The sequence below is a fragment of the Aplidium turbinatum genome, chromosome 8 (genome assembly GCF_918807975.1).
Source record: "Aplidium turbinatum chromosome 8, kaAplTurb1.1, whole genome shotgun sequence".
NCBI classification, from domain to species: domain Eukaryota; kingdom Metazoa; phylum Chordata; class Ascidiacea; order Aplousobranchia; family Polyclinidae; genus Aplidium; species Aplidium turbinatum.
The window spans coordinates 32,711,205-32,736,984 of NC_137479.1; the positions used below are offsets into that span (position 1 = coordinate 32,711,205).

At 40.4% G+C, this 25,780-nt stretch overlaps 1 protein-coding gene across 2 annotated transcripts; it reads left to right on the forward strand.

The window, feature by feature from the left end:
- Positions 1–192: 192 nt before the first annotated feature.
- On the forward strand, positions 193–20,831 carry LOC145775387 (serine/threonine-protein kinase ULK2-like). Of its 2 annotated transcripts, XM_082586680.1 has the most exons (24): positions 193–398; positions 929–1,018; positions 1,281–1,322; positions 5,933–5,965; positions 8,010–8,046; positions 8,260–8,430; positions 8,611–8,684; positions 8,857–8,958; positions 9,144–9,202; positions 10,828–10,958; positions 11,324–11,424; positions 11,532–11,649; positions 11,776–12,119; positions 12,314–12,542; positions 15,969–16,080; positions 16,512–16,598; positions 16,682–16,728; positions 16,803–16,940; positions 17,192–17,283; positions 18,089–18,288; positions 18,366–18,484; positions 18,612–18,751; positions 19,800–19,938; positions 20,341–20,831. In XM_082586680.1, the coding sequence occupies exons 1-24, from the start codon at positions 288–290 to the stop codon at positions 20,409–20,411; spliced, it is 2,787 nt and encodes a 928-aa protein (XP_082442806.1). In that variant the 5' UTR covers positions 193–287; the 3' UTR covers positions 20,412–20,831. The 2 variants fall into 2 exon arrangements, with proteins under 2 accessions (XP_082442806.1, XP_082442807.1); XM_082586681.1 differs by lacking the exon at positions 16,803–16,940.
- Positions 20,832–25,780: the final 4,949 nt, after the last annotated feature.

The window sequence follows — 25,780 nt, forward strand, 5'->3', positions numbered from 1 at the left end:
TCATTTCACTAGTAGAATTATTCGACATTTAATTGACTGTTTTTCGGTTTGACCCATTAAACTACGTCATTGAACCTTTCCAAGTCTTTTTCCTGGTAAGAGATAGAAAGAAATCGTGACACTCATAGATTCTTTCACCTGCAAACTATATCATATTAAGTGTATTTGTACTGTCAATTTTTTCAGCAAAGATTTGTTATGAAATTTGATTTTATGAAATATTTATTGTCTTGATATTTTTAAACAAGTTTTCTTGGAGTTCCTGTGACAGCATCAACACAATCTCAATGGCGTATCGAGAAGCTAATACAGAGTCAGTTGGCGATTATGAATATTGTCAATCAGACATGATTGGCCATGGGGCATTTGCTATTGTTTACAAAGGACGTCACAAATCGGTGAGATGTTTGCACATATGTAGTGTTGTCATTCTCTTGTCAGTTTGTGATTTAGTTTATGTCATAAATTGTTATTCCATATACTTATTGGAAAGCATGATTGAGGAAACTTGACTTTTTTGCCTCACCCATGATTTTAATGAATATTTTTAGTAGTAATGCACAGAGGCAAGTCAAATTTTTTTCAAAGGTTCACCACCCACATGCCTTTACATCCAATGCAAAACAGTTTAGTTTTAATGTTTATAGCAATGTTTGATTTATAGGCTACCAAAGTTTGTGTTTTTTGGCTTTTTTGCCCCATCTTACTATATATATATAAGAAGCTTATCATAGTCAAGATTTTATTTATAGTATTAGTAAAATAGTGTGTGTGAATGAATATGTTCGTAATACTGGCACTTTCTATTCAATTGAGATAATTTTTGGAAGGCTTGATTTGCAGACACATAGTGTCAAATTTGTCAGCACAGTCCAACACCAAACGTCTAGCCATGATTTGATATTGTAGCATGATCATTTGCTTGCAGAAAGGAGAGCCAATTGCCATTAAACGCATCAGCAAGAAAAAGATGAATCGATCTTCATCATTGCTTGAAAAAGAAATCAGTATATTAAAAGTAATTGCTCTACTTATGTATGCATCAGTATTTGGTTCTATGTATTGGTCATTAATATGAGATCCACTATGCAAAATTAATCTGATGTTTCTGTGCAGGACCAATTAACAGCTTTTTATATAAATTGGCTAACATAACAAAGTTCAACTGTAGGCTACATATTGGTGTTGATAAGTTATATAAATATATTTTATTGTTTAAAAGCAGTTTGTGTGTTCTTATGCACTTGTTACTTAAATAAAAACATCTTTTTGCCTTTCAGAGTTTGCAGCATAAGAACATAGTCCAGCTCTTTGATTGCAAGGTAGTTATGCAAAATAGTTTTTGTTTGGCAGTGGCTATTTGACCGGCGCCGGTCTTTGAATCTGAAACACTATTTGACCGTTCATGACGTCACTATATAGGCACTTCTTTCTTTTCTCTTTCAAAGCAAAAGACGAGAAGAGTGCCTATGAGGCATTCCATTATAATTCAACAAATTTTAGAAAGAAATGTAACCACTAGGTTTCAAAAGGTGTTGGTTTTGATATATTTTGTTGTGTTCAAAATTTGAACTTGGGCAAAAAAAAAATTTTGAAAATTGGACAAGTGGTTTTTGAGATATCGCGTTTTGAAATTTTGTTGCTGTCACTAGGTGGCGCTGTTGATGTTCCCAATGTTTTTTGATTTTAGGGTTATATTTGGGGTAGAAAGTTGGTTGAAGTGTCTATTCCACCATTTTTCATAATGCAGAATTCAAAAATGGTCTCAATTTTGGTCTAAAAGCATTAGCTAAGAAGTTATGGGGCATTTAAAAAAATTTGGGGAACCAAATGCCAACCCTCAAATTGTCATGTGGGTAACGAGATATCCCGAAAAAAAACTCTGTTCTTGAAAGTTTCTTGCATATACTTCATGATAGTATAATATTTTTTTATGAGACTTTTGTCCTTTTTGCACAATGCAACCTTATATCAAAGATCTATTAATGCAATATTTAAATGATGCTTGCTTATGACGTCACAATAACAAATTACAGATTTCCCCAAAAAACTTTTTTTCATTGTGAAAATTGCCCGGAAAAACAAAATTTGACTGCAATTTTGAAACAAGGGCTGGTTTTCCTGAGCAAATTTTACTATGAAAAAAGTTTTTTAGGAAAATCTGTAATTTGTTATTGTGACATCATAAGCACGCATCATTCAAATATTGCATTAATAGATCATATAACTTCTCATGCAAGTCTTTGATAAAAGGTTGCATTGTGCAAAAAGGACAAAAGTCTCATAAATAAACAGTATATTATCATGAAGTATACGCAAGAAACTTTACAGAACAAAAAAAAAATTTGGGATATCTTGTTACCCACATGACAATTTGAGGGTTGGCATTTGGTCCCCCAATTTTTTAAATGCCACACAACTCCTTAGCTAATTCTTGTAGACTAAAATTGACATCATTTTTGAATTCTGCCTCATGAAAAATGGTGGAATAGACACTTCAACCGACTTTCTACCTCAAATATAACCCTAAAATCAAAAAACATTGGGAACATCAACAGCGCCACCTAGTGACAGCCACAAAACTTCAGAACGCGATATCTCGAAAACCGCTTGTCCGATTTTCAAAATTTTTTTTTTGCCGAGATGCATTTTTTGCATACTATGACATATGCTTTAGTCATCAAAATTGAAGACTTAGTGGTTATTTGGATTTGTTGAATTATAATGGAATGCCTCCTATATAAGTTCTAAATTCGGCAGTTACATTCCACTGATTGGGGGTCGCGTAGGATACGTCTCCGGTTGGTGTTCCAGAGGGAATGAGTTCGATACTTCCCGGAAGCATTTTATTTTTTTAATTTTTAACTAAATTTTGACCCGAAGTGACTCAATCGTTAGGCTGCTGCATTTTTGTGATCAATTTTTAATTTCAGAAGCCTACAGCCCAATTTTTTATGTCTTTTCAACTATGAGTTAACAAAGTTAGAGTTTTTGATTTTCTGGAATTTGAGAATTTCTTTGGGTAATTTTTCGTTCGTCATAAGAGGATGTCAGGGTTCTGGGGGTTACAACCCCCCCCCTTGACACGTGTGTTACGTCACGATATTGAGAATGATGCTTTCAGTCTAAAATAAAATTGCCTAATTTTAAACGAAACTGCATTAAAAGAGCGAGTTTTGCCAATACCAGACATTCAAACATCTCAGCCAGGAATTAGCAGCAAGAAAACATAGAGACTTAGCTTTATTTCCGAAAAATGCCGAAGAAAACATGATCTTATCCTTTTGCTATGCCACCGGACAGCTCCATTTTACAGGAATATTCATACCCACATTTTTGTTGAAAATGCTCTCAGAATGCACCAAATTCAAAGTAATTTTTCAAAATTTTTCGGGGGAGGCCCCCCGCTGCTGGGTCGTTAAACCCCCCCCCTTTCAAAATTCCTGGCTACGCTACTGGAACGATGCATTGCATTTTTGCGTCGTTCGGCAAACACGGTCACATCCTCTTCTGACGGACAGAAAATTATCCAGAGAAATTCTCAAATTCAAGAAAATTAAAAAACTCTGACTTTATTACTCATAGTTTAAAAGACATAAAAAATTGACCACAAAAATGCAGCAGCCTAACGATTGAGTCACTCCGGGTCAAAATTTAGTTAAAAATTAAAAAAAAAACGCTTCTGCGTAGTATCGAACTCATTCCCTCTGGAACACCAACCGGAGACGTATCCTACGCGCCACCCAATCAGTGGAACGTAACTGCCAAATTTAGAACTTATATAGGCACTCTTGCTCGACTTTTGCTTTGAAAGAGAAAAAGAAAGAAGTGCCTATATAGTGACGTCATGAACGGTCAAATAGTGTTTCAGATTCAAAGACCGGCGCCGGTCAAATAGCCACTGCCTTTTTGTTTTGTATAAATCAATCATCCTTATTTTTTTCATTGACATCTCAAGGACAAAAAAGTACAATATATGAAGTACTGGCATGCCAATGGATGGGCGGTGGCATAGCTTTGCAAAGTTTGAACCGGTGTGAACACTATTCATTGGCCACTTGCATGTATGGCAATGTGCATGTTTGTAGCCTGCGCAACAATAATAAACATAAAGTTAAATGATCATTCCCTAAATAAAATCTGCCAATTTTGTAGAGTTTAAATGTGTAAGGGCAGAAGCACCGGCAGTGGTGCAGGATAAAGAAAGAATCTCCCACTTCAACAACTCAATAGATACATCACAAACATATTTTGTCATCAAGGCGGAGTGCAATATCATAGTGTTTATTGTTTTCAAACTTATTTTGGGTGTTTTCAATACTTCATAGATTGCTAATTCATGTAAGCATTAAATGTTTATGAATGCAAACTGTGAACATTAATGTTATGTATGTAAGGTGCTTTTGAGGGTAAAATATTATATACTTTTATTGTTTTGAAAAGTTTTTTGCTAAAAGAAAATAATTAAGAAATGTTACAAGCTTGTTTGGCATGGCCAGTAGTACACAGAATTTACTTACAGTTATGTACTTCTTTGTGTATCCATTTTATAGAACCTTGCGATAGAGATGTATATACTGGTTTGTGCATCCTGAAAACTAATTAGATATATAATTAATAAAAATGTTTACTGGAATGATGAAATTCATCGTCATTATTTTGATCTTCATCATAATAAAGCATAAGTCACCACTTGTACTCCTCCCAGTGATGATGTGGAGGTAGGCTTTGTAGCTTCCCAATTGCAAACTGTTTTACCTTTACCATCAATTGTTAAATCGAAACTTACATGGATGAAGAATATAATGTAAACTGATTATATATTTGTTTTGTTATACTTGGCTGCGTATTTTTAGTTAACAAAATTTTCTTTCTTAAATTGATTTTTACTACCGTTCTGGCGCAACAGATAAGGCATTGGCTTTCCAATTATAGCTAAGCTGATTGTTGAAAACACCGCTCACCTCTACCTAGGGCAGTGGTTCTCAACCTTTTTGTCTTGGCGGACCCCTTTTGGTACCTTCGAAGTGGTCGTGGACCCCTAAACAATATTTATCTGAAAATTTGTTATCCTGTATCGCGTCTCCTAATAGAATCCAATGTTTCCAAGTTTTACACCTCTAAGAAGAATTTGCTTAACTCGTGACGCACTTATGACGATTGATGACATTGAAGAAATTATGTTATGAGTTATATGTCGGCACACATGATCAAAATTCAGTAAGATATATGCTGATTTAATGTTTTTCTATAAATTTTATCAAAAAGTAGTAGAATTTTTGCGACCATTACAAAGAATTTCTCCCTTGTTTCATTTGTAATCAATACTTCGTGGTAATCACAATCATGGCAAAACTGTCAGTGGTGATAGCCTGCTGACTGACGTTTGTATTTCCAAGTTAAGCATTGATCAACAATCCGCTGTCTCAAAAGAATTAAATTGAACATAGCCTTATTAAAAATGTAATTCATTTGTACGATTTTTTTTAGTTAGGAAACTAAACCTTTGTACGATGCCATTTGAAATTTCAAACGACGCACCAATGCGTTGCGATGTACAGTTTGAGAATCACGTTTAATACACAAATAAAGCACAACCAATTTTTAAATTTCGTAAATTATTATCAATCATGTTGCAAACTCGGAAACTTTCACGGACCCCCTAAAATCGCTTCGCGGACCCCAAGGGGTCCGCGGACCCCCGGTTGAGAACCACTGACCTAGGGTGTAATAAATTGGGTGGGCATAATTGCTGCAGGAAAGGCGGCCGAGAGAATGGAACTGGCCACCCTACTCTCCTGAGTGCCGAAGGCTTAGTACAATGAGAACCTTATCTTCTCATTCCCAACACTTGAATTAAGTATGGGACCTCCTTTACCTTTACATTGATTTAACATCTGCAGTGATCTGTAATCAGTTTTGTATTCCACAGGAGTCCGAACAAAATGTGTATCTTGTGATTGAGGTAAGAATTTTTTAACCAAAACTTTCAGGTTATAGGACATAGGTGGTTAACTGGTGTTAACGAGTGAATAGATATAATATTTTGTAATAACGATTGCAAACAGTGATTTGTAGTCAGCTTATACAACATTTCAGTCAAAAAAAGTTGTATTACCATGCGTGTGTTGCTGTAAGGTTACTAGGTATAGAAATTCTACTTTTGCAACGAAGAGGAAAACTGTTGAAATGTAAACTTGACAGTTCAGAAATATTTTTGTTCAAGTGAACGACAATGCTAATTTACCCATCAAATAGTTTGGGAAGGTATCACCAGCAAGAGCATGATTAATAAGCATAAAACATAAGTTCTTAGTAGATATGTATTGATACCAATATTTTGGCCGATACCGATATCACTTTTTTAGGCCGATACCGATATTTTGGCGGATACTTTAGTGTTGCTGAAAGAAGCAGTTTTGGGATGTGGAACTTTAAAACTTTAAAAACTTTAGAAATTTGAACGTTTAATATTTTAAAGATATTGGTAGGCTATGTGGTGAATGAAAGTTTATGGATGTTGATAAGAAAACGTTGCATTGAAATGTTGCGCTACAGAGTTGTTCTTTATAATGATGTTTTGAAGGTAGATGACGAGTATAAGCTAAAGAATAAATCTTAAACTAAGTTGGGATTGAAGGGCCACTTCTCAAGTAAACGCCATGTAGTGGATGGCAAATACACTGAAGGACCCAGTTAACATGCAATGTTTGAAAATAGTGCTGGGCGATATATCGAATTTTCGATACGATACGATATCTTTTCAATATCGATATTTATTTCAATATCGTTCGATATTTTAACTATTACAGCCCTAACTCTAACTGCAAACCCCTACAAAAACGTTGCCAAGGCCTAACGGCAAAAGTTGAAATTGCCTCGGCAATTGCTGTGAACGTTTATTACGAAAAAAATTGTACCAAAACATGTAAAACGAGAAGCGAACGCACTGTTTGATTTGTTGCGATATAATAATACCAAAAGTAGCGATAAAGCGAGCAGCACGATACGCACGCTGTTACGGTAATTCACGTTGAATAACTCACGGGGAGGAAAAGTGAGTTAATGTTGGGTTGATTCAACGTTCGAGTCAGCACAAATCGATTTAATTTTCCCGGCGGGTTATATTGCATAACAACAATGCCCAATAAGAAATTTACGTTTGTTTTACATTAATTCGACATCTAGCGACGTTGAATTATCATACAATAACGTTAATTGCTCAACCAGGTACTGGTAACGAATTAATAGCCCCCTGAGAAGATTGCCTCGATTTACGTATGCACTAAATAATTTCGGCACAATTGGCATACTGCGAGCAACACAAAGTCTGTTTGATAAAGAACTTGCTGTCAGAATCGGAATCATCAGATGCTGTATCGGAGGATGAGGTTGCCGCGTCATCACTGGAATCAAGAGGCTCATCGCTTGGCTGTAAATCTACACTGTCTTCGCCGTTCGCAATGAAGTGTCCACGTTTTGCGGCTTTCGTGCTTTGATACCCATCCACACGCCTCTTTCGCAGAGCTCCATCAGGGTGTTGACTAAGGAACAAATCTATGGCTGTGGCATAACGACTGGGAGGAATGTCTAACCCTAACCTTACAAGCGCTCGTGTGGCCTCGGCATTTTTATTGCCGACACTAATTTCGAAGACTGAGAAACTCTTTTCTTAATTAGAACAGAAATATTGAAGAGTATCGAAATATCGAGTATTTTTTCAAATATCGTATCGTTTTGTTTTTTTCAATATCGCCCAACACTATTTGAAAATTACACCCAACGTCGTGAATGTTTTGTATGAACAAAATAGGCGATAAATTAATCCCTTTGAGTTAGTTCCATATCATAATTTTCATTTTGATAATCGCTACGCTTGCGCTTTTTATAACCGAGACAGTTTGTTTGTCCCAGTAGCTCATCTGTGTTGGACGTAGCTGATGTACATACTGTATTTGTTTTCTATCTCCTTGTGGTCATCATTGACGTTGATATCGTTTGTGTTGCAGTACTGCAATGGTGGTGACCTCTCCGATTACTTACAAGGTAGGTGCTCCATGTTTCAGTTTATTTTATGGCTTCCTGTAGCGATCAGCTTTTTGTTCAAGCTCATTTTGAAGCTCATGCTTTTGTATCAATGCTTCCAGTGGAGGTTCAGGACGTGACTGTGTTGATTGAATCTTGTTGGTGATGAACGTGCAATGGATGGAGTTGCACCCCACTCGTGGTAGACTTATCATTTCATCAATGTCGTTGTAGCAAAAGGAACACTGAGTGAGGACACCATCAGATACTTCCTCCGACAGATCGTTGAAGCAATGAAGGTCCTCAACATCAAGGGGATCATGCATCGAGATCTGAAACCTCAAAACTTGCTTCTCTCTCATGAGCATCCAAATCCCAAGCCTCGTGAGATCACCATCAAAATTGGTAAGCTCCGGTCTGCATGACCAGCATCATCGTTTGTTGGTTTATTGAATTAGGGTTGAGCGCGGCACAGAACCAGCACATTGCTCACCACCACCAGATATTGCTCGCACAATGACTTCATCAGCCTTTTTGTGTCATAACTTGGTATATAACTTTGTGTGATCCTTATTTCTTCTGCAGCTGACTTTGGATTCGCCCGTCACCTCCAGAACAGTGTGATGGCTGCTACAATGTGTGGCTCCCCCATGTACATGGTAAGTTGAGGGTACACTCTCTTATTTGTGACGTCAACAATGCTACATCTGTTTGGCTGAGTACAGCAGCTGCTTATTTTTGTGCTTATTGTAACTTTCGAAGTTGACCGCGCTAATCGCGTTGAAACCATAGTTGTTGAGGTTGCCATGGTGATAGTTGTGTTGTTGCCAGGCACCCGAGGTGATCACGTCCAGCCGCTACAACGCCAAAGCCGACCTCTGGAGCATCGGAACTATCGTCTACCAGTGCCTCGTCGGGAAAGCCCCCTTCCTGGTATGTCACTGTGGCGTCATGTGTTTGTCGTCACCACATTTTGCTCGATCTACTAAGCTTGCTAATATTTTTACTAGATCGTCGTGACGTCATAGACCTGTGTATTGTGAGTAACGCAAGCGTGGCTTTCCAGATGGTTAACCTGCATAGCCAAGAGGTGATTAACCAATGAAATGTTTTGACAGGCGAACAACCCTCAGGAACTGCGCAATATCTACGAACGAAACAAGCATACGACTCCCCGGTAGGTGGCTTGAGAGTGGATGTGTTCTGTGGCTGGTGACGTGACGTTCGGGAAGATTCGATCTGAGGAAGTGATTGAATCTCTGTGCTTGATTGTTTGTGTTAAAGGTGTTGCTTGTATCCGACTACTACCTGAGGCTTGTGCACGTCTGTTGTTTGGTTTGTGCTTCAATCGGGGCACCACCACGCCATGACGTCGATGAAGCGAACGTCACGTTGTTTCACGTCATTGTTCCCTACGAGAGGGTTGGTGTGGGGATCAGCGTCTTTGCCACTTTGCGTCATAAACATACATGACGTTGCGTGTTCTGTTTTCCTTAATCTGATCACATTGTGAGGTCATAAGTGACGCAGTCGACGACGTGGTCGCCATCCGTAGTGCCACATTACGTCACCAGCATCACAATTGCTCACGCGGTCTTGTCGCATCAACCACCGGTTGGTAGGTTGACCTGACGCTGTACTACCCGACGTCACAATTCATCTGAGGATCCATGCCAGTGAAGTTAATGAAGCGAAACAAAGCTTTGTCTTGGAGTGACGCATGGGAGAGTGGACCGTAAAAAGTTTATTGCGCTTGGATCCATCGAGGAATGTTTGACACAACTTCAACTTTGATCTAAACATTCCCGAGAATTCCTCAGTGGAAGTTGGTAAAACATATTTTCATTACGCAGTACACTACGTCACGCATGCTGTGTTGTCATGCTTGTCCAATGAAGTTGATTCGATGACGTCACGTTCACGTCTTCCCACCGAGTGGTGCATGGAGCTGAACAAGATGGTTGTGGAGTCGTTGGTGTTTCAAGGAAAGCAAACTGTGAAAGTAAATTGTGGGGAACAGTTGTTGTTTTGACCCCCCCTCTAGTGGTTGCGAGACTGTCCTCTACATGAAGCATCGCCCTCCACCGTTCTGCTTTTGTGTTGTCATCAAGTAATCCTTTTGAGTTGTTGACAGATTGCAACGATCACGTAACAGAGCTTACGCCGATGTATGGAGGAGGTAGGCAGTCTTTGTGTTTTGTCATGTTCCCGCCCTCGCGTTGTGAGCTTTCATGGTTTCCTCATATCGATCGTCAGTCAGCCTGCAACTGGTTATGTTGGAACGGGGTCTTTCTGTCGTGAAAGTCATTCCAGTCCATTGCGCCACTCATGCGTGTCAATGTGGACTGACGTAACAGACGAGACTCACAATCTCTACTAGGATGACGTTGTGTGATCGACATTCAAGCCAGATACGAGCAAGATCGTATGTGCCTTTCCTAGTTGTTTGCCGTGTAGGGAATATGCTGGAATGACCACTTTCAATAGTAAATCTTATTATGAAATGAAAACGACAATATAAATTCTGAGTGGTATGATTGTAATTATTGTGGTAAAAATTGTATTATAATTAATATGAAATACGGTGTATCTTCTGAGAAGGTACAGATTATAAGTGTGAGGTGCAATAAAAGTGAGTGAAAAGATGATATGAGTTTCATTGCGCAGAGTAACTTGACAAAAGATGGTTTTGAATAATTTAGAATTAGCTCACGGCAACACGTGACCAGCATGGTCTAACGAAGCAAAGTGTTGCCATTGTTGTTTTGCCAACTGTGATGGCGCATTCCTCATGCTTTTTAGGATTCCTCCTGGGACCTCCCGCGAACTCCACGAGCTCCTGATTGGGCTCCTGAAGAAGGATGTCTCGGAGCGTCTCAGCTTCCAGGAGTTCTTCAACCACAGCTTTGTTACCATGGCGATGAAGTATGCGTGTAAGTGGCCAACTTGGTAGGCACTTCAACCTAACCCTAACCCAATGCAGTAACGCAATCATGCGTGACGTATATGACATCACTAGTGTTTTCACTGTGCCTACTGACCAACCATGTGCTGCCCTTTGGTTCAATTTCCTGTCCTGTCACTTTCTCATATAAATGCAGCGATTGAGAACAAACGACAGAGGATCTCGACGCGCCCGTCGTCTGTGAAATGATTTGCTACAAAATCATTTGAACCTTCGAGTTGATAAATGACGTAATCTACTAATCTCCTTCGTCACTGTTGAGACATTACCTCATAGCATCGTCATAATGTCTACTTTGTTACGCTCACTAAACGTTGCTTCATGTTGTTGCAGCCCAACCGGTCCCCGTTCCTTCTCGCCGGCCCAGCTGCAACCCCAGTCCCCTATCCAGCAACAATTCCGACCCACGCTCCGTCATTCCTCTCTCTCCCCCGGTAAGAGAATGGTCGTCATAGTAACGGTTTAACTTGACAGCTTTAAAGGCTTTCAGATGATCGTTTATATTCGTCCCTCGATATCATGAGGCAATCTTGTTGTTCAGGCCTCGTCATCTTCCGCCGATCGGGAAGTCGTCCTTGCGATGTCGCTAGCAAGCTCCCCACTCTCCAGTAAGGACTCGGAGGAGTTTGTCATCGTCTCCCATCCCATTGCCTCATCACGTAAGTCCCCTGGGATCTCCTGGGTGTTTGTTGTGATGAATCTGAACGTAGCGATTCTCCGCTGCAACAATTTCTTTTCTTCAACTTTTTTTACATTTACAAAAAATTTGTGATTTGTTTTTTCAGCTGAAAGTGGTGAGAACAACAGCGCCACCCAGCGAAACAAGCATCACTCTTTGCGTCGAAGGGAAAGTGAGGCGCGTAATGCTTCGGGCCGTAGCAGCCCCTTTGATAGGATTCGCGCCTCCAGCTCACCCACCCCCCCTTACAACCATCGGCGCATCACTCAAACCCCTCCGCCCCTCGCAACCTCCCTCATCGCCCGCAACTCCCAACAGATATTTGGGGGAAGAAAATCGTCGCTATCCGGAGGTGTCGGGGGAGTCCGCTATTCGTCCTCCCCCAAAGATAGGAGGAACAGATCGGATTCGACCAATCCCTCCCCATCTCCTCTTCCTGTTCCGACGCAGGTAACATTGTGACGTCATGTGCGATTCTTCTCGTCTCGCTTCGGCTTATTACGTCACCAACTTTCTTTATTACACTTATTGTCTGTTGAACCGCTGGCATAAAATGCCGTCATGATAGCCAGCTACTGGATGATCTTCGCGCGAGCCATAAACCGCTATAACTGACGAATTTCAGCATGTACTAAAACTTTCAGCTGGAAAATTATGAAAAAATGGAACGGAAACACTCTTTGTCGAGTTGCAGTCCCGCGTCGCCTAGCAACGCAGAACTAATCGCTAGAAAACACGTCATCACCACCGAAGGGGGTTGCTCCTTACCCAGATCATCCCCGATTTCCTCTTCCCCCCAGCTCACTCACCGCGTGCGCAGACAATCGTCGAAGAATGTGGAATTCTCATCCATCCCAGAAAACCCTAGCAACGGTAACTACGGTGGTTTGTTGGTTGTGACGTGACATAGAAGTTGACTTCCGTTTGATCAGTGACGTAGTGAGGTCTCAGTGACGACGTTGAGTTGTTCTGCATCTTTGAAAAGTCGTCTGCATGTCCGAGCGGTGAGAGTCAACGACACTCTACAGTAGGGTGCATCATCTGCCTTTTTTGTTTAAATTTTGTTCTGCAGTTGTCAGAAGTGTTCCTTTTGTCAAAGTAAACACACCTGTGAAGTTTTATGCGAAATGATTTGGATCTAGGGGTACCACATCGCGAATGAATTTTTGACATATAGACGTCGAGCAAAAAATGCGAAAAGCTTAGTTTCAGATGGCATGTCTGTGGTACTCATATGTACCGTTAGTGCAAAAGCGTTAAATCATTCATTTTAGAGTTTTTCTCTCTAAACTGCACACCTTTTGATCATTTTATTGCAAAAAAATATTCGTTGAACTTTATCTAAACTTTAACATTGACTGTTTTGTTCACAAAACACCAATAAATGCACATTATTTTACTGAATTTTCAAAATTCTGTATTTTCCGAATTGAAATAACACAGTTAGAAAAGGCACAGTTTCCTGCTCAACAAAATATGCAGTATCCATTAAACATTGTTGTTCATTTCCTTCTTCCGTAAATTCGGACACTGCCGATAGCTGCCTTCAACAGTCTGCAGAACAGTTGGGAATCTCTGTTCAGACTTTGCCGATGAAAGATAGTCGCATCCAAGCTTGACGCCGCCCCGTTCAGCTGCATCATTCACTACTCTCAGCTGCCTTACAACTGTGTAGCAAGCTGCATATGAAGGACAGCTGTCTCACTGAAGAACATCTTCGTCCATGAAACTTGTAGGCCTACAATGGCCAAGCTTTAGTGCTGCAAAAAGGAACCAGGAATCTTCATTGATTAGATCAGCCAACTTGGTGGCTGACAACATTGGAATCAACCTTAGTTTTCCAAAACCTTCTACAAATCTTTTTAATGGCTGTCTGAAACTTTTCATTTTCTTCAGTATTGCTCTTGCCATTGCTGCTTTCTTAGCTGGCAGTGTCTTGGTGCTGAAAAGGGCTAAGGGAGAAAGTTCTCCAGACAAGTAGGCTACCATGTGTGTAGCATGAAATATTTGAGCGCTACCTCTGCTACCAGCTTGTCTTCTTCTTTGTATTGGTGTAAGACTTCAATAAAGCGCAAGTCGTTTGTTGGTGCATTGACTTGGCACGGTGCTAAAAAACCAGCACCAGCCATAGCACGACAAGATAAATTTGACAAGACGTTTAAACTTTGCAATTTGTATGTAATACACCTTTTGCACGTCATGAACCAGTATGTCTGATAGAATGCAAAGGGATAAGTGTTCAACCATGTCGGAGTCGGTGTTTTTGTGATAGCAAAATACTGGATGCACAGTTGCTTGGGCATGTGTCCAGTGAAAGCCCTGGATTTCATTTTGCACATGAAAGGAATAATTCTCTGAAAAGTCCATTGCAATCGAAACATCACCTTCTTGCAAATTTTCTTTTCTGGACTTGTAATAATTTGATTGTGCTTTGGACACATAACTATGTGGAAGAAGTTAGACCAGCTTCTCAATCAAGGTTTCTATGAAATCTGAAACACTCGTGATCATCGTAACAATTTCTGCTCTATCAACTGTTGTCCACTGTTTAAAAGTGATGTCTTCATCATGATCCTCAAACAGCGAGTTAAGGTGGCTTCTCAAAACTTCTGAAGATGGACATTGGTTGGACATTGGACTTGCAAAACATGCATTCTCTTGAGGTAATATCACATACCATTACAGAAAGCAAGTCTGTAAGATTCTGCCAAATTTCCCGCCTCTATCAGTAACTTGGAATTATCATGAATTAGACACACACAAACTGAATGGGTTCCGGAAGCTCCTGCCAAAACGCACCACTTTGGCCTTAATGTGCAAAATTTTGACAAACCAAACTTCATATCTGATTGTCTCTTTTAAACTCCTGATACAATAATTCATTTAGTGTCACCAAAACCAATCTGTTTTGTTGATAGCATTTTTTGCCCACAGACACTTTATCCCTTTGACTTGGAAGTAACCTACTAAATTCATCATCTTCATAGAACTTCAACACAGAATCAATAATCTCTTGAGGGAAAGCCCTTTGTCGACGTGGTTGAGGTTTTGGAAGATTGGTTTTGGTGACACTAAATGAGTTGTATCAGGAGTTTCAAAAGAGACAACCAGATATGAAGATTGGTTTGTCAAAATTTTGCACATTAAGGCCAAAATGGTGCGTTTTGGTAGGAGCTTCCGGAACCCATTCAGTTTGTGTTTGTCTAATTCATGAGAATCCCAATTTAACGTTGTAACTGTTGTATAAGACGTTGTAACCGGCCACGGAATTGGTTTTAACGTCTCCCCTCAGTCAGTTGTTTAAACTGTTTTACCTATCCCTTCTTCACTTTAAAAAATACATGGTACATTTACTACAGCAAACTACCTCATTTCTACTCAATTATCCCATTTCATATTTGGAAGCTAGAAAGCCAAGGATATTATCTTTCATTTAAGCTAAGTTGGAGAAAAATCGAAGTAAAGTGTTTTTTGTTATAAGCGATCAAAGTTTCGTCATGCATGAATGATCACAAATAGTCATGTGTGAAACTAGCCACTTGGTGGCCTGTAGTGATATAACAACAAACAAAAAATATATCTTTGCAGAACCTCCTTACTTTGGATAACTCATATGCATTGGAATTTTCAAGTTACCATTTGAAACACCTTCATAATAGCCTAATAGGTCAAACAAAATTTGTAGTTAATTTTTACGCATGAGCGATCACGAAAAGGGCCAATTTTCAATCGCCGATATCTCAAAAAGTACTGGGCCGATTTTGGTAAAATTGGTATCACTTTTCTCAGAATTGCACAGAGATTCTACATATGAAATTTCATAAAAATCTACCACATACGGTTCCACAACTGTACCAGTAGCCACGAAATGACCCCAAAATAACAAAAAATGACATAATTTAATCCAATTGTGGTACCCCTAGATGTTAATGAATTCTTCTGAAAAGTTGCACATCTTCAACAATCATAAAAAGGAACATTTTAATCCACTGCAGAAAATCAAAGAAAAAAATGAGGGGCAGATGATGCACCCTACTCCACAGTCTACAAGGCGCCGGTTCGACACCTTTCAGGAGCATTCAGCTGTGTCTTTCGCAAGACACTTAAAATTATGTCTGAAGGTTAGAAGATTGACTTCCTTGCCAATTAATCTAAATCCCCACCAACAGGGAGTTGGCCTGGATGCGACAAATTAATTGGAAAGTTTTCAGTTTCGAACGTTGTATGACGTCAGCAGGAGACAATGTGACAGAATGTGACGTAGTTTTGCAATGTTAACATTGTCAGTGTTTGTTCTAGAATCGATCAAAGCGTCCAATGAGAGAGCAAATGATGGTCACGGTTCGATGAGCAAGGCGCAGACCGTCCCAGACCTGGTGAGGTACGGACACAAGGACGGGGCGATTGGCAGGTACTTGGTCGCAGAAGGGCACCGGGTTCATTTTACAATGTCTTGCTTAAACATGACGTCATAGTCGCCGTGGTAGTGACGCAATCGCACGAAGCGCGCGGGAATGAATAGAGGTCACAACCGACCACGAGCTTTATTCGTTAATTGTTGAGACAATCTCTCTGGTGGCAAGTTTGTTGTGCCATCTTCCATCCAGACCTTGCAGGATTTGTTATGGGTCCGAAATCTTTCTTCAACTGCTTCAGATTGTGGATTATTCAGCAGTTGTGATGTGGTGCTGTCTACCGGTGCTTCCCCTATGTACCACTCAGTCCTGTGCTCCATCATGGCGCACTTCATCTTCCAATGTTTATCATACGCGAACAATAGCTCCATGTTGTTGCTACGTCATCGGTGTCATTACGTTACGTCATCGGTGTCTTCTTTCTCAGATGCCAAAGCTCGAACAAGTTGTCGGACCAAGTTACCCGGATGTTGTTCTCAGGGAAGCGATTGGACACAGCCACATCCGGGCCAGGGTAAGTGTGACTTGCTTTACGTGACGCAATAACGTCTTGTGATGCAAGACTGACGTTACATGACGTTTTTATTACGATTGCAGGATCATGGACGCCATTGCCCCCCTCCCACTGCACAGCGTGAGCAGGGGTAAGTTGTACCAGGATCGGTGTTTACGTTGATGCAACGTTGACACGAAACATCATTCGCTTTGTTGTCTCCAGGTACCCTCACCCCCCCGAACTCTCCCGGCGACGGAGGAGACCTGATCGCTTACAACCGCAGACATCAGCTTTTCCCGCGCACTACTGCTCCCAGTCTATCTAGACAAGCCAAACAATTTATTGCAACTTCACCACCAGGTGGAGCAATTCCTATTCAAATTACCGTTTTTAAAATTGTTTGGTATGGCGCTATAAGTCCAAGCAGTCTTCATTTGTTGACCTATGAAGAGTGATGACGTTGTTGCATCATTGGTGGACTGTGAGGTATGCTCCTTGAAGCTTGGTTACTGGGCACTCCAATATAAGATGGTCTGTGAACAGCGATGTTGAAGTGAACATAGACCGACGTGCAATGCGATCGTGCGGTGATTGACTGTGTATATTTTCAGAGAGTGCAACCCCATTTATGACCGGGATTTCTCATTTGTCATTTGACGTCGACAGGCCGATTGGGGTTCAACGGTCATCACGTGACTCTATGGTGAGACTTGCTGAAGTCACTTCTAGAATTTGCATGAACATTGAACACAGTTGATTGTTGCGTAATAATTTAAATCATTATCATCACATCGCCACTGAAACGTCCTTTGTCATCTACGCACTGCAAAGCCGAGTGGTGAGAGCACTGGCACGGCACTCGCATGTGCGCCGGTTCGACACCGCTCAAGAGCATGCGGCTGTGTCTTTGGCAGGACTATAAAAGGCATGCCTGAAGGTGAACACGAAGATTGGCTTCCTTGCCTTCCCGTCCACTTAATCTAAATCTTCAACCACCTGGGTTAAGCCTGGATACGACAAAACAAATCTTCTCATAAAGAACCTGCAAGGCTTTGAGACGATGGTTCAAGTCTCGGCTTGCGCGTTACAATCTCCATTTCTGGGCAACTAACCTGGCCGTCCAATAAGTTGTGAAAACGAAATTGTTTCCAATTCTATATATCAAGTGCGGCCTTGAATCGTAATGTGACAAAACTGGGAGTAAGTGCGGGCGATTCCATTCTACACGTTAAATATTTCTTTCCATACTTGTACAATTCCATACATGGTGTGGCAACCGCAGCCTACTTGCTATGGGAAAGAAGCTTCCCTCGTCAACCTCGGTAACCAACTCTGCGTTAGTCGTTGAACCTTTCTACAAGGATGCAAAACTTCCAGGAATAACCTTCCAAAGAGGATGATTCACTCCGAGGATGAAGATCCCATCAATCAATTAGGAATCCTGAGAACCATATTCTTGAGTCTCCTGGGTCGCTCCCTGGTGCCATAGTAACCTGCTTCTTTCTTAGGATCCGGACCTTGAGATCAACGTCGCCGTCCTCGCCTTTTACTGCCGCCTCGCTGACGTCATCAATGACGTGGCAAACGAACATGTGAGCGCGCTCGACTGCGATCTGATGTCACCTAATTTCATTGACCAATCAGCAGCGAATAAACCTGAACACGCTTTTTCATTGGATCCTTTGCACAACGTCACACAAGAACAAAGGTAACTGTTTGTGACATCACTGATACGGATAGCGATGTGCGCTGCTCGCTATGACGACATGTTTGATGACGTTGCAGGCAGGTTGAGCAAGTCGTCCTCCTCCTCCGCTCGTTGCAGATCTTGTCTGCCATCATGCGGACAATCAAAGACAAGGTGAACATAAACCAGCTCCACCTCAGCGACGACATGAAGCGATGTGAGTACAAGATTATCACGTTGATTTGTCGTTCGCGCTGTAGATGAACCCCCACATGTGGTTATATGTTGTCATCTCCACAAACTATTCTCCGTATGTTGTTTAAACACTTACCACTGCCATCTAGTGATCGTGGAAGTGAACGACCGCTACAAAGTCACGTGCCGATCCTGCGAGCTCGCCCGAACCAAGTGCAGTGAGGAAACGTTGAAACAACATCATTTCAAGTCGGCTGATCGACTGCTGTACTACTACGCTGTGCATGACGTAAGTGAATGCGAGCCTGAACTCATAATGACGTCAGCCAACGTAGCTGAGGTTGCACAGACCAGGGGTTCGCAAATACTTTTTACGCGACCCCAAAAAAAAATCTAAATCCTTGCAACCCAAACATTTCTTGAAAATATTTTGTAATTTAATATTAATTATTGACACTTGACAGTATAAACTTTCTTCTACAAAATTATATGAAACTCAGCACATCAAAGAAGGGACTAAGCAATTCCAAATTTTCTCGATGTTCTAATTACTGAAGAAGTCCCCTAAGATCGAAACAGTTAGCCTTTGTCTGTAGTTAGTATTAAGTAATGCCTCATTATTAGGCATTTTCTTTCCAATCATATAAACAAGAGTTCAACAAGTTGCGTAATTTTGATTTCGTGTCGGGTACATCTGCTTGCTGATCTTTTTGTTTCACTTAAAAATTAGTGTTAAAAATTACATTTTAGTTACATCAATGTACATTAGCCTACCAGAAGTTACTATGAGTATTCACCTGACGTTTTTAGCACTGTGCGTTTGCTGGTATGCAGCAACTTAGCTGATTGTTGTTATGTTGGTAAAATGATATAACATGCAAGCCTTGTTACTCAAAGGCTTGTACTAATGGTACGATACAGCCAACCGCTTCTAGTGGACAGTTTGTTGGGTTCTTTCACAGAAACAAACAGATTTTATTAGACAATTACTAAAATGATATTTGTAATGGTATTGTTACTCTTAATATCTATTGATTGTGACGTCACAGTATGTTTGTTGTTTTGTAAAGTTCTTCCAGTAAATTCCGATCATTCCGATAACTACATCTCCGGGGTTACAAGGATCATTTTGCACTAATGACATATCTGCTCAAAATTGCCTAACAATGCAATGATTAAACTGAAGCAAACAATTTCGCAGACGCGATGTATATTTGTGGTAAGTTTAAAATCGTGACCCAGAGTGGATGGTGTCACGCCCCACTATTTGCGAACCCTGGGACGGACCAGTTGGGTTGAGTTGAAACATATCGACCAATCAAACGCTTGTGTTGCAGTGTCGAGGGTCGGCGCTTGCGGAGATGTACGAGGGAAGCATCGAACGTTGCATCGAGCGCTACCGACGAGCGGTGGTCCTCCTGGAGGGACTTTCCCTCGGCGCCACTGATGCGCTCGATAAGCAGCGACTCAACAAATGTAAGTCTGTTACGTCATAATCTGCTGGCATTGGTTACGATCTCCTCATAAGGAGCGGATGTTGGTTACGATCTCCTCATGAGGAGAGGATGTTGGTTACGATCCTCATGAGGAGCAGATGTTGGTTACGATCCTCATGAGGAGCAGATGTTGGTTACGATCCTCATGAGGAGCAGATGTTGATTACGATCCTGATGAGGAGCAGATGTTGATTACGATCCTGATGAGGAGAGGATGTTGGTAAGGTCATTGAATGTTCAGAGAGCGGGAAGAAGCTACAAACGATTACTCATGTTGGGATTCGAACCATGCTCATGGACCCTGATGGCAGGGGGTGGTGAAGTGATCACATCATTGCGACGTTATTTACATGCAGGATGACATTACGTTTGTTTCTTCCAGACAAGGCGAGCATCCACCACCGATTAAAGCACCTCCGCGGCATCTGGTCTCCAACCTCCGATCCCGTTTAATGCGGACGTCTCATGATGACGTCGACAGGTGCTAGCCCTTACGTCATCATTCTTCCAAGAAATCGTTTTGACGTCGAAAAGATGTTATTTAACATTGCCCACTTCTTGCGTGTTGTGATAGTCCAACTGTCTTTGTTACCTGATTATGACGTACTGTGACGTGTAACTGTTCTTTCGTGTTTCTCTGATTACGTCAGAATGTTGTGTAGTGATGTGATTTCATGCTTCACTGAGCAAGCACCCCTTTCCTGGAGTGGCCCTTTGTGTCGTTAGCAGGAGATATCCATGCATCCTCCACTGGTCGTTGGTAACCCTGAGGGTTCGATCCCCTATCAGGGCAGTGCCTGGCATCGGTGTCTTCTGCAAACTCGAGCGATGTAATTGTGACGTCAGCTTGTTTTGTCTAATAAATTGGATTGCGAGCGATCGTCGCGTGGTTGAGTGTTGCCAAATGTCTCAGCATCTTAGGTGAAACTGAGTTTGACAAACACTCCCCTTTAGCATCCGGTTACCAGCGTGTTTTCGGTGACAAGGGGTGTGACGTATGCCAGCACGTCATCCTACCCGGAAAAAAATCTGACCCCAAAGAAAGAACGTGAATTATAACTTTATGGATTCTTAAAATTTTGAGCAGCAGCTCTAGGTATTTTTCAATCATTGTGTTTTAAGGGAAATAAGAAAATACTTTTTGATGTGACGTTTCTGTGTGATTTTTCATAAGTTTTAAAAATTATGCTCAAAGCTGCACTTGGATTCAAATTTGACCTCACTATAGAAAGGTGCTAAATGCTGTTGGGCTGTGAATGTTTTAGTTACTTAAGTTTGTTAGTAAGGAGGCCGGTCAGCGTTGTACTTTATAACTTCCAAATAGCCTCCTACTGTTTTGAATGACTAAAACGGGGCCAAAAGTCACCAATTTTTTAGTTTTTTTAACGTTGTTGTGTTCAATCTTGACCCCTCTGTGTTATTCACACAAATGACAAGGAAGTAGGCTGTTCTATGATTTAGTTGTCCTTGAGGACAGGTGGTTTATTGCGCAAAGCTGCTCTTGCGAAGAACCGTCTTCTCTTTGCCAACAACGAAATCATAAAGTAGCCTACCAGACCTTGTCACGTGGTACTGAAGAAGAAGAAGAACGCAAGCAACGTTTACGTATCAAAGTCTGGTCACCGTATTGGGGTGTAAAACGTTTCGGATAATTGCGGGTGGTAATCTGTCTGAAGATAAACCACAAACCGCCTCGATAGCTTAGTTGTTTAGCGCTCTGCGGATTATCACAGTTAGGGTTGGTTTTTAAAGTGCTATGCTTGCTGCCAGACAGGGTATGGGATGGAAGACGTTTTTTTCATCTTCCATCCTGAGATTTTCTTCCATTCCATCTCAGAAATCTCTTCCATCTTCACATTTTGTGATCTCCGCGTTGAATATGCCACAAATAAACCTAAAAACCATAGGCTAAATTTAAGCTAAAAATTTAACAGCAGTATCTTCCTAAAGATTACGTACCGTTTGGTGTTACAACTAGAAGTGTAGATTAATTCTATAAATACAGAAAGAAACAACACGTAGCAAAGTTAAAGAAACTGTAGTAGTAGTCTACGTTGGAGAAGATAAAAAAGTAACGAAAATACTTGAGAAGCATCGAGGACAATTGGTGCAATAAAATTATTTGAGCAAGCAACGTAATACTTTGCATGTCTTGATAAAGCGTTAGAAAGTTAACGATGGAAGATTGTCTTCTATCCCATCATCAAGATCTTCTATCCTTGACATTTTCTCTCTTCCATCCCAAAATTTGTCTTCCATTCCATCCTATTCCCTGCTTCCAGAAACGTTATTGTTTCTCTTACTGTTCGATTGATCGTTCACGTTTTCATACAAATGATTCAAGAAGTGAAACTATGTCAGTAACGAGGATGCTTGTCTGTGAATGTTGTTGACTTCTCGAACAACCATCGCGTTGGTTTAACACGAATCGAATTATTTCAGTTTAAGAAACGTAATCAAACGGCACTTTTTACTCAAGTTATTAAAAAAAAATTTATGCTTTAAAAAAAGCATGTTAGAAAGTTCTGATGATGAAATTGGGATGAAATGGTGGAGAATTGTCTTCCGTTCCATCATCTAAATCTTTCATCTCATTCCATTTTTGAAATTTTTCTTCTTTCATCGCAGAATATGCTTTCCATGCGATTCCATCTTCCATCCCATCCATTTTCCTGCAAAGAAGCTTTCTCAGTCCGAAGATAAAGATTCAATCAAATCCATCGAGTTTTGTGAACATTGGATCGATCACAAAACTCATTCGAAAACCAATTAAATCTCTAACGAAAATGAACAAATGCTTTTGTGCTCCTAGTCACGACTGCGCTCTGATTGTTGGTGGAAAGAAACCGTCGCGATTCGTTCACGAAGCACCCGGTCTTGGGAATTCCAGGCATATGCTGGAACGGTTTCCTACAAGGCAAAGTAGGCTATCTAGGCCTGACACACGCAGCAACATTATAACGGGTATGCGATTCACAATCGACTTTGTTGATACTATTAGAATATTGTTCCACATAACTTACAACGAAAAATTAAAGCAAAATAATTCCGCAAGTGGGAAAAAGCGATCTGGTACTAATAAGACAGTTCCTCAAACGGGTAACTTAGCCAATCAGAAGCAATCCCCAAAGAAACATTTCGTCCATTAATGCAGGTTATCAGTAGCGTAACAATGGTTTTACGAAAATTTATTCTCGTACAATGGATGGCTACATTTTGCTTGAAATTTTGGATAAGAGAACATTGGCAAAACCTTACAGCAGCGTTGTGAGGCTACCTGTAGCGCTTTAAGGCATCGAATGTTGGTATACCCAGCTTGACGTTCACGTGCGCTGACATCACGACTTTAACAATGTAGAAACTTGATTGGGTGAGGAAATCATTCAACCAAACTTGGGTCACGACCCACTATTGAGCAAGAGCAAGAACAGGCCCTTGGCTTAGCCAACTGAGCTATCGGAACGGACCCTACCATAACCCTCAAATCGGCCAAAAGCGGTGGTCGCATCAAGAAATATATTGAAAGCAGGATAATTGCTATTCATGTAGGCGCTTGATTAGACGCTGATTGCTTATAAAAGTGTCGCAGCGCTGTTGATCTTTCCGGGATCGTGCGTTGTGTTCGTGATAGCGACGGTCGGGCTACGAGTCATATGCTCCTCTGGTTTCGCATGTCACGCAGCTCGCTGCATCTGTGCCATTTGACTGAAGCGCGTTTCGTGTGTAGGCCTAGCCAGGGCACAAGAAAAGTTGAGGTCAGAACTTTTCCAGTGAGCTTGATATTTTAATCTTTTCGTGTTTTATTTTTTATAGTTGTCTGTCTTTGTTATCGTTTATTTTCATCATTACTGCAATATCTTTCGTTGAAGCAGGTATCCTCAACCAAGGGTGCATGTGCCACTACCTCAGGAAGTGTGTGGATGATCAGTAGCTTAATCTTTGAGGGTTAGGTAAAAAATGGCGTAAGAAACTATGCTTGTTTACCTGACTCCGAACCAACTTTCTGAATTGTAGGTTGCTATTACTTTTCAGCTAATCTAGGAGGAGATACGAGATCTTGGAGCACCAATGATCTAAAGGTAGACGTAGATTTATTATTTATGTTGATGCAGAAAATATGTTGAAGAAATCTTCGGCGATGAACCACAGATGTGAAAGCGAAACAAGTAGCCTAAGTTAGCCGGTAGGCTACAGATGTTTCTAATTTTTCCACCTGCTTCAAGCTATTCTTCTGTTATTTGTCAGCCTAGCTGTGATAATTAAAGGATATTTTAGGATATCACCGACTCAGGCGAACCACCAGGTTTGATCACACATTTTATTTTTAACTGGTGCACTTTCTAACTTTTGGTAGCCCCAGCGCTACAGTTTCCACCGTTTTTAGGACCAGCACTCACTTTAAAATTACCATGACGAAATATACATTCTCACGAGTTAATGACGTATGCGCGACGCGAGTTTGATGAAACCATTATTCAGTATAACAATCAATATATCTTGAGAGATCAAGACGTTTCATTCACTTTAATTTTATCATGACTGGGCTTTGTTAAAACGAGATCTGATTTTCTGGAGTTAGTTTTCTGTTATCAGTTCAGTTGTTTTATAAAGCTTTTAAAACAATGTTTTCTTTTTTACAGCAATTTTTTGTCTTCTTTCATTTCAAAATGGTAGTAGCTAGGCCTAATTTAGTAGGCCTATCTGATGTTTCTTGAAACAAAATGAAATATATGAAAATGTTACATTTCAACAAGCATCACGGAGCCCAAAAATGCCCGAATTTGCGTATAAACTGCTTGGTTCTACTTGAAATAATTTTGATTTTTGATGTTTGAGTTTGTTTTTTTCGCTTGGTTGCTAAATTCTTCATCTTACTTCCTTCGCCAGATTTGTTCCATGCATTAACTTACTTGTTTATAGCGGTTTGATCACTTTGCGGGCCGTTTTTGGGAAATTCATACAAACTTGGTTTTCGACAAAAAAACTTTTTTGGATCAGTGAGGTTCAAATTAGATTTCATTCAAATTGGATTTCATCCTTGAGTCATTTGACAATTTTTGCCATCCAATGACGATGCCTGACCAAATTAATGTTGCTAAAATATTATAGACATTTATAAACTGTTTAGCACTTTTGGTTATAGCCTAATGGGCTATGACTTGTAAGGTCAGGTAAGCTATGTTGACGTGTATTGTTTTTTTGATATGATGGTCAGGAATAAAAAACAACTGAACTGAACTAACAAGGGTGCAAGATATTCAAAGGGCTTTTAGTTTTTATCATCTCTGACCTACTTTTTCTACCCTAACGTAAAAGAAAGCAGAAAAGACCGGCAACATACCGCTTGCGGTATTTATCGACAATTGCCTACATTGCTTTTCAAATTAAAACAACAATGAAAATAAGACAAGGTTAATGCTTAATTGTTTAAACAATAATAGCCTAATAGTACCTTGGCCTAAGCATGTTTCAGTTTGCGTCCAGTGCGATAACACGAAATGCACTGTGATCACAGCCGCCTTTGAAATGCGAGGAGAGCTAGCTTACCCTTCAACTCGTTGCTTTTGGCTTAGTTACGGTACGGTACGTGATTTTGAGAATGCATGTCCTTTTGAGTTTTGATCGCATAATATATTCACGCATGCCCAATCCCTATCATAAAGATAAAACTGGCATGACATTTGTAGACGTGTGTATTGTGCAAAAGAAACAATTGAAGATATAATCACAAAAATTACTGAAGTCACATTTGAATAAAATAAATTCAGAGTATTAAGCATTTGAAAAATGAACATGTTGCCAAAGTATCTGTGCCAAGAAAC

What these genes read in the sequence shown, in the direction of transcription:
- LOC145775387 (XM_082586680.1), top strand. Translation starts at nt 288, where the DNA reads ATGGCGTATCGAGAAGCTAATACAGAGTCAGTTGGCGATTATGAATAT. An exon ending in ACAAAGGACGTCACAAATCG is followed by an intron (nt 399 to 928) that starts GTGAGATGTTTG and finishes ATTTGCTTGCAG; the next exon opens with AAAGGAGAGCCAATTGCCAT. An exon ending in TCCAGCTCTTTGATTGCAAG is followed by an intron (nt 1,323 to 5,932) that starts GTAGTTATGCAA and finishes TGTATTCCACAG; the next exon opens with GAGTCCGAACAAAATGTGTA.